General features: G+C 37.8%; 2 protein-coding genes across 2 annotated transcripts in view; both read left to right on the forward strand.

Moving 5' to 3' along the window:
* Positions 1–1,669, forward strand: part of LOC118334410 (mucin-17-like) — a 12,829-nt gene extending 11,160 nt beyond the window's left edge. The window contains exons 16-17 of the mRNA XM_035670311.1: positions 3–192; positions 1,545–1,669. Of these exons, the coding sequence (XP_035526204.1) occupies positions 3–192; positions 1,545–1,669 (315 nt within the window). The remainder of the gene's footprint in view (positions 1–2; positions 193–1,544) is intronic.
* On the forward strand, positions 1,419–4,154 carry LOC118334890 (otoconin-90-like). Its single transcript, XM_035670979.1, has 5 exons — positions 1,419–1,646; positions 1,724–1,895; positions 2,408–2,514; positions 3,172–3,451; positions 3,693–4,154. Exons 2-5 carry the CDS (start codon positions 1,777–1,779, stop codon positions 4,045–4,047), a joined length of 861 nt encoding a protein of 286 aa, XP_035526872.1. The 5' UTR covers positions 1,419–1,646; positions 1,724–1,776; the 3' UTR covers positions 4,048–4,154.
* Positions 4,155–8,135: the final 3,981 nt, after the last annotated feature.

Raw genomic sequence — 8,135 nt, forward strand, 5'->3', positions numbered from 1 at the left:
AGGCCGCCACGTCCTCCCGAACCAAGACGCCAACCGCCATCAACCCGAGACCGGAGGCCGCCACATCCTCCCGAACCACGCCACCGTCCTCGCACACGACGGCGGAGGCCGAATCCGAAGAGGAGCAGCCAGAGAAAGCTCCGTGTGAGGAAGGAGAGCTGGCAGACAGCTCGCAGGAGAAAGAGGCCGACGGTAAATTAGAGTTAAAATTAAAATACATAAAAACACACAAACGGCGTTTTCTTCTTCCTTGTTTGGCCCCTTTATTGATTTCAGTTAAATACATTTTAATAAAAAGTATAAATTAAAAACCTCTCGTGGGTTCAATAAAGTCAATTATTTTCTAAAAAGATATAAAAGTTAAATGAAGTAATCTGTGAACTCTAATGACGGGCGAAGAAACACCAGCACATGATGGACTTTATAAATTCACATTAAAAGGAAATTAAATAATTAGAACTGATTTCCATGTTTTCTTTCTCGGCTCGAAGCTTTTTTATGTTTGCAGGTTGAACATGGCTACAGTTTTATATACACAGAGGCCTCATTTATAAACATATTGATAGTTCATTGATTATATTAGTGCCAAATTAATCAGAAGACTGTCAATGTGTTACGCTCTTTATCTCGAGTTGCTTGTTTACGAACATTTAAGGAATCGTTAAAATATCACATTTCTTAAAGGGAGTTTGGTGCAGGGAGATTTTCAAACTGCTGTAGTAGTTTACATTTTTCACCAATACAGAAACACTAAAGTATGACTATGTTCAACGTTGACTGCTGTTAGTTATTGATTTGATTAATGGTTTAATAATGTGTGTATTGATCACTAATGATTGCTGATCAGGCTAATTATAAGCTCATTGAAGATTGTCAAAACTACAGAACATGACAATAAACTGAACTTTTATTGTGAAAGAGCAGCTTTATTGATCATGGATGAAGGAAATGGAAACATAACCAGCTGGAAAATCACCTAAATCAAGTCTAGACCTTCTTACAGATAAACATTTCCAAAGTAAAGTTTTATAGATAATTACTTATACTTGGTTTTTAAGTCATACTTACTGTTTGGTAAGTTACTACATTTAATCAATTGCACACTGCTGTTAGAAACTTAGTACAACAGGCTTATAATTAGTCTGATCAGTCACCATCGATAATCAATACACACATTATTAAACCATTAATCAAACTAACAGTTAGCATTAGACAACCTTATCTCACTTTAGTGTTTCTGTTGTGGTGACGAAACTTTAAAACTTACACACAGCTGTTTGAAAATCTCCCTGCACTCTCCAGGGAAAATATTTTTACACCAAACTCCCTTTAAGAAACGTAAAATTTAACAAATTTCTTACACGTCTGTAAAAACACTTAACTCTAGAAACACGAGATAAAGCGCGTCATACACCAACTGTCAATTCGGCATCAATATAATCAATATTCTGAAGGTTATCTTGATATTTTGTACATAAAACATATCTCTAACGTGTCCTCTGTGTCTCTGTAACGATGATATTTAAGCTGCTGTGTGTTGGCAGACTGGGACGTGGCTCAGAAGAGGACAGTGCCGTTCTTCGCCTGGTCCCTGCTTGAGTCTGTTGGGCTGTCGGAGATACAGCTGCAGCCGGCCGACAGCAAAGGTAAAACGGCCGCACGCCGCTGATGGAGGTTATTAATATCAGGTAACGAATTAACCTGTGTTTTTCCCTCCAATCAGAATGCAGTCGCTCTTTCACCGTGTACGGCAGCGACGGGAGAGCCAGCCGGGAGATGCCGGCTTTCGGGGAGATGCTCCACTGCCTGACGGGTCGATGCCCGCACGAGTACGAGATGTACGGCTGCTACTGTGGGCAGGAGGGCGGCGGTCCACCTCGGGACCAGCTGGACAGGTGAGCATACAGGAAGTGATGATGAGTTATATCATCTGAGGAAGGTTAGATTCTGTGATTGACAAGAAGTGATATAAAATATGGAAGCAAATTTATGTCAGGAAGTAAAAAATAAAATACAGTTATAGAGTCAAAATGATTAAATACAAAGTCAACATTTTGATTTTTTGCCTGAGTTTGAAAAGACAGCGTTTATATGGAAGCTCATTTATGTCAGGAAGAAAATACTGAGTCATCAATAAATATGTCATAAATATTGACTATAAATCTCACTTATGCGATACAATTCTGAGATAATAAAGAACATTGAGCTTTTTCTAATGTAATAAAAGACAAAACTGAATTAAGTCTGGTTACTGTAAAATCATAATACCTTAATAAAGCCTTAATATAATGTAATCAGGTGAGTTATTTAAAGATTAACCTCGTACAGTTACTTATGGACTCACTGCTGGAGCCTCTAGTGGCTGTTAGCTCTGCTGCTCTTCATCAGCTCTGTTGCTCTTCATCAGGTGCTGTTTCTTCCATCACTGCTGCCTGAAGCAGATCAGCTCGATGGGCTGCAGGTCAGACAGGAAGCTCAACGCTCAGATCTCCTGCGAGGGCGCCAAACCTCGATGTGAGTACAGATACAATGATGGAAGGTATGATAAAAGTAATGATGATTAGAGTAATGAAGGAGTTTATATGGAAGACCATTTATGCCAAGAGGAGAAGAAAAAAGATCACACAGAAACAGTTTTCCTGAATAAGTTCAGACATACATTTAACACATCCAGGATCTTATGAAACCTTCCTCACATTGATCGTTTATCTCGATGAAACAACTCCTAATATTTGTATAACATCGGATGGAAACAAGCATTTATTCGCATTTTCTTTTGCATATTTACTCAAAATTTGGTTAAAATTTGTGATACATTTGGATGGAAACACGGCCTACTACAAGCGATAAAACCATTGGTTGTCGAACCCGGCAATCTACATCTGTCGGGTTGGGGTGTTATTGTGTCTGAACCCAACATTTAGCTAGCATTAAAAGAAAAACTGCAAATTTAACTTTTATTTTTGTAATTTAATCTACATAAAGGCATATTATATTGTATATAATGTGTTTTATTCTACAGGGGATCAATCTTCTTCTTATTTTGAAATAAAGCCACATGGCGAGAGTCAAACAAGATTCAGAATAATAAAATACTTTTTACATTATTAGAGCTGAATATGACCCTGAAGTCCCTCTCTCGACCTTGACCCCGTCCCTCTCCCCCCTCAGGTCAGGGTGTCTCCGTGTGCGACAAGCTGCAGTGCGTGTGTGATAAAACGACGGCAGAGTGCATGGCGGCGGCCCACTTCAACCACAGCCTGCCATTGCAGCGGTGCCGCGGCCCCGGACCTCCCTGCCGCCGGGCCAGCAGACCCCCCAAACCACGAGGGTCTCCTCAGTCCAGCGAGGAGAGCGAAGAGCCGCAGGGAGGAGGATCCGACCTGGACAAACCCATAAAGGACGAGACGGATACAAACACGCCGCCGCTGCCACACCGAGGTCACAGCAGGTGAGTGGTAGATATTTTATTTAATTTATTAGTATGATCAGTTATAGTATGAAAACAGTTTACAGGTTACATTTCGCTAAACTATATAAATACATAATACAGACATAGAATTGTATTCAAAGTTCCTAGAAATATCAGTAAAACTAATTTCTGATCAATAAAATCATCTGTTAGCGTCTAAAATGTGAAAATGTCTGTTTTTGAAGCTTTTTACTCTCTTTAAATCTCCGTCTGTCTGCAGTGAGGAAAGTTCTGACCTGAAGGACGAAGACAAGTCAAATCCTCCTGTTGGATCATACAGCACCTCCACACGTCCTGACCCTCCTCTTCCTCCTCCTCTTCTTCTTCTTCCTCCTCCCTCCAGCGAGCAGAGCAGAGAGCCACCGACACACAGCGGGATTCAAACCCCCAACCACAGGCCGAGTGCGGTGCCGAGCCACGGGCACCGACCGGCGGGGAGGCCAGAAGGGAGACCAGAAGGGACTGGGATGAAGGAGGAAGAGGAGGTGGAGGAGGAGGCGGTGGGGGAAGAGGAAGAGGAAGAAGAGGGGGGAGGAGAGGAAGAGGAAGAGGAAGAGGAAGAGGAGGAGATCTAGAAGCTCCATCGTTGTTTAAAGATTGTTGTAATTTCAATAACAGAAATTATAATTTATAGATGTCAAAAATCAAATGTTTACTTTGATTTTCTGATTTTTTTTTTGACAGATTTGTGACTTTTTAGAAAATTACTTTATTAAAGAAACATGAAGAACAGCAAACGTCCGCCTGTTGCTTCGTCCTTTAAAAGAAGACAAACAAACAGCTTCGATAGAAACATTTTTATTTTAGTCTCCAACATTAAAACACACAGTTTACTATTTAATTAAATAGAGGCTTTGTAATGAAGCGCCGAGGCTCCGCTGAGACCGCCGCACACAAACTGAAGGATTCGATGAACACGTCGGTGAAAAGGACAGTTAAACAGTAAAATAACTTCTGGTTCTTTACAAACGTGACACTTTGCTGCTTGTCTCAATCAATTAGTTGAATCAATTGTGACAAGTTTTGCTAGCAGGTTTTAGATGCATTGGCCCAAACAACCAATCAATGAAAGCAAGAGGCGGGCTTTACCACTTTACTACTGTCGGTAAATAGGTTTGCTAGTTAGTCCGTTAGCTGTTGGACTGTGAGCGAACTAACGGAGGAGGAGCATAGTGGAGAGTAAACGCAGTCATCAAACGTCTGCTTGGATCCATTTTTAATCAATATTTGACTCTCAGACCGAGGCGTTTTTAAAGTGGTCGCTCTTTTAACGAAACTCATAATAACGAAATATAATAATTAGTCCTTTAAGTTAAGAGTTTGGTGCCGACAATAGCCGACGGTGAAACTGTCCAACTCAAGTATTTTGCAGATTTTTTCGTTTGACTCAACATTTTATGGATGAAATTAAAGAATCAGGATTAAACAGTAAAAACTTTAATATGAAACATTTCTGCATTAAAAATGTCTATAAACTTTTTTACCATCCACAGTTTAGATCTTGGTACTCTGTAACCCCAGTAAGAGACTCTAGTGGCAGAAAATGTGTAAAACGATAAATTTAGGACGTGGAACCATTTAAATGAGATTAAAACTAATTTCCTGAACTCACAGCAGAGCCTCGGCGCCGTCTAGTGGTTAAAATCATCGTCAGTGTGTTTGAAACAAAGCTCGAGCAGTTTTTCAGAAACAGATGCGTCTGTCACTGTGAAGGCCGAACACACAACTTTTTATCTCTAAAACTGGCACAGAAATACAAACTGTTGCATCACAAACAGAAGAAAACATCACCAGAAGCTCAGTTTCTTTTTGTTCTGCAGCTGAAACCAAAAAAAACAACTAATCCATCTTGAAAAGTGAATAAAAGTTTGTCCTTGACGTTTTTTTAAAGCAGTTTTTTGTGTCCAGCATTCTGAAATAAGGCAGTTCAGCAGTGAAACTATTTCACCCCATTTACTGAGATCTTCTCTCGTCTTAACTTTAAGGTTTTAAGACTCGATACTGACTTCAGTCACCAGTCAAGAGGGATGTTTTTTGTTTTTTTTACAGTTTCACACAGTTATTCTTAAATACAACATTTCACAAACTGAACATTGGGAAAAATATACCTCTAATTGATCAATTTGTACCAATTAACACTAATCTGTGCTGATTGAGTTTTGCTATAGTACCAGGTACACAGTGATCCAAGTGCAAACACGTCATGTTTTAATGTGGCGGTTAATGAGGAAAATCACCAGCTGCCACTATTTAAACGAGCTAAATCTATTTAATATACTGCGGATTTATCATTGGTTGATTTCTGCATCCAGCTAAGACTAAGATTATTTATCAGTCAGCTTTGAGAAGAAGTTGCAGATTCGGGTCCAGAAACAGAAACTCGTGTTAATCTGATTATTTTCTGAAGTTGTCAAAAGTCAGATGGACCAAAAACAGTTTCCTGTAATTTAAAATCTTTCCAAGCAAAACCTGAAGTTTAATACTGCTTAAAATATTTTCATAGTGCAACATTACTATTATTATTAATGGATTATTATTATTCTTTGTTTTATAACTACAGTTCCCATATCGAGTTAGCTGTGGGCTACAGCTTAAGCTCTGTGTGTTTTTCTAGCCTGTATTGTTTATAGTTTATCAAACTGGCATTAAAAGTATGCCGAATTACCGATTATCTGTCCCCGTTTGTAACGTACCGATGGATGTACAGACAACTATCACTGGATTAGTTTGATACTGAATTAAACTTAAAAACGCGAAGATTTTCAGGCAAGTTCTGGAGCTAAAGGAGTAGATTTCTTTCCGGTGATTTCTGAAAGGATTTACAGGTGTTTATTTGTAATTGTTACCAGATATAATTATATATTCAGAAACTCCAATTCACACCCATTCTAAAAATATGTGCATCACGTCTTTGTGCTCAGATTTCACTGAGTTATGATTCAGAAAAAAGGACGCTTGAAAGTACCTTATTGCCTCCATGAGCTGAAATGTGAACGTTTCTTGGTGAACAGAAACAATTAAAATTTCAAAACTATTTAAGTTAATCTGGAAACTTCTCGGTCAGAAATGTCTGGAAGGATTTTAAATGTAAAACTTTGATGATGACGAAACCGAAGCTGCAACTTCTGGGAAAAAAATATCTAGATTGCACCGATTAACTTCTCTGTATGCAAAAATAACATCTGACTATAGATACAATATTCATTTTTCAGCATATATGAAATGATATCATGGATTCTACAATAAAAAATAACTAATCAAGTAACATTTCCATAATTTCTCCCGCACTGATAATAACTGCACAATCCCCTTTGAAACCCTGAACCGTCGAAATTCAAACAAAAATCTGAATTTAAACATAAAAAGAAATCAGCATTTGTCTTTGTCTCGATAAATGTGATCGACAAGAATAAATCTCCCAATCTCTACTAGGCAACAATTACAACCATACATGATGCATAAAATGTACAAAAATATATGATATACTGCTATAATGACACATTCATAGAGGAAGTGATCGTGTATTCCAGCCACATCTAAGCAATTATTCATCCACTGTTAAAATCAGACTTATCTCCGGGACTAAAATCAGTTTCCACTGTGCTGGCTCGTTTTTCATCAGTCGGAAGAAAAATCTGACTTTGAGGATTCAGTCGATAAAATAAACTTGTTTAGATGGATTTGTTTTTACATATATTCCCAGCGCCCACCAAGGGTCCGACAACGTGATATTAAGATAATATCATGCAGTTAGTAAATATAATGCATGTTTGTAAGTACAGCTATGATACTAAATCATAAGAGTTTGCATTTAAAGCTAAAACATTAAGAATATACACAAAAGATAATTCATAAGTTTAATGCATCAGTGAAGTTGAGTTTGTTCTATAAATATCAAAGGGAGTTTTATTTCCTCAAGGCTCCTCCGCTCATCATTTTGTCCTTTTCATTTCCAAACCCGTCGGTCGACAGTGAGGGCTGTCACTTTTTATTCAAAATTATAAAATTTGGGTATTTTTTGTAATGAATTTATAATTTACAGCCTATAAAGAGAAACAAAGAAAATTCAACCAACCAATCTACGTGAATTCTTGCAATTTTGTCAAATCATCACAAATTTGACCATGTTTCCCCTGTGCCAAAACTTTAGCCATACGTCACCACTACTACACAAGTACTAGCGCATAGCCTTCAATTTTTAATAAATTATACTTTTTTAAGGTTTCTCTTTCTAGAAAAGCTGCTTTGAAATCAAGAATTTTCAGCCGCAAAAATCCCCAAAAAACCTACCCGTGAAATCCCAGAGGGATTGAACAGACCGTGTGAAGTAGTTTGTAGGGATGCATGATAATTATCCGGGCAGATAAATTACTGACCGATAATGGGACATTTATATTATTTTGAATTATCTGGATATTTCCAAATAAATTATTGTTGATATTAAAAACAAATTGATTGATTTATGTTCTATGATTTTCTATGTTTGTGAAGTTTTATTTTGAACATTATTAGATAAATAAATGAACATTAAGAGTCAGTTGTTGTTGTTGTTATTGTTGTGCTACCAGTAGTGATGTCAGTTACACTTGGTTAGGTCAGAGCAATAAGATATTAAATATTAAATCATCCATCTTTGCTCATAACATCTTGACATCAAGTGTGT

This window comes from Morone saxatilis, unplaced genomic scaffold, assembly GCF_004916995.1.
Source record: "Morone saxatilis isolate NCDOM2014 unplaced genomic scaffold, NCSU_SB_2.0 Contig23, whole genome shotgun sequence".
Classification (NCBI taxonomy): Eukaryota; Metazoa; Chordata; class Actinopteri; family Moronidae; genus Morone; species Morone saxatilis.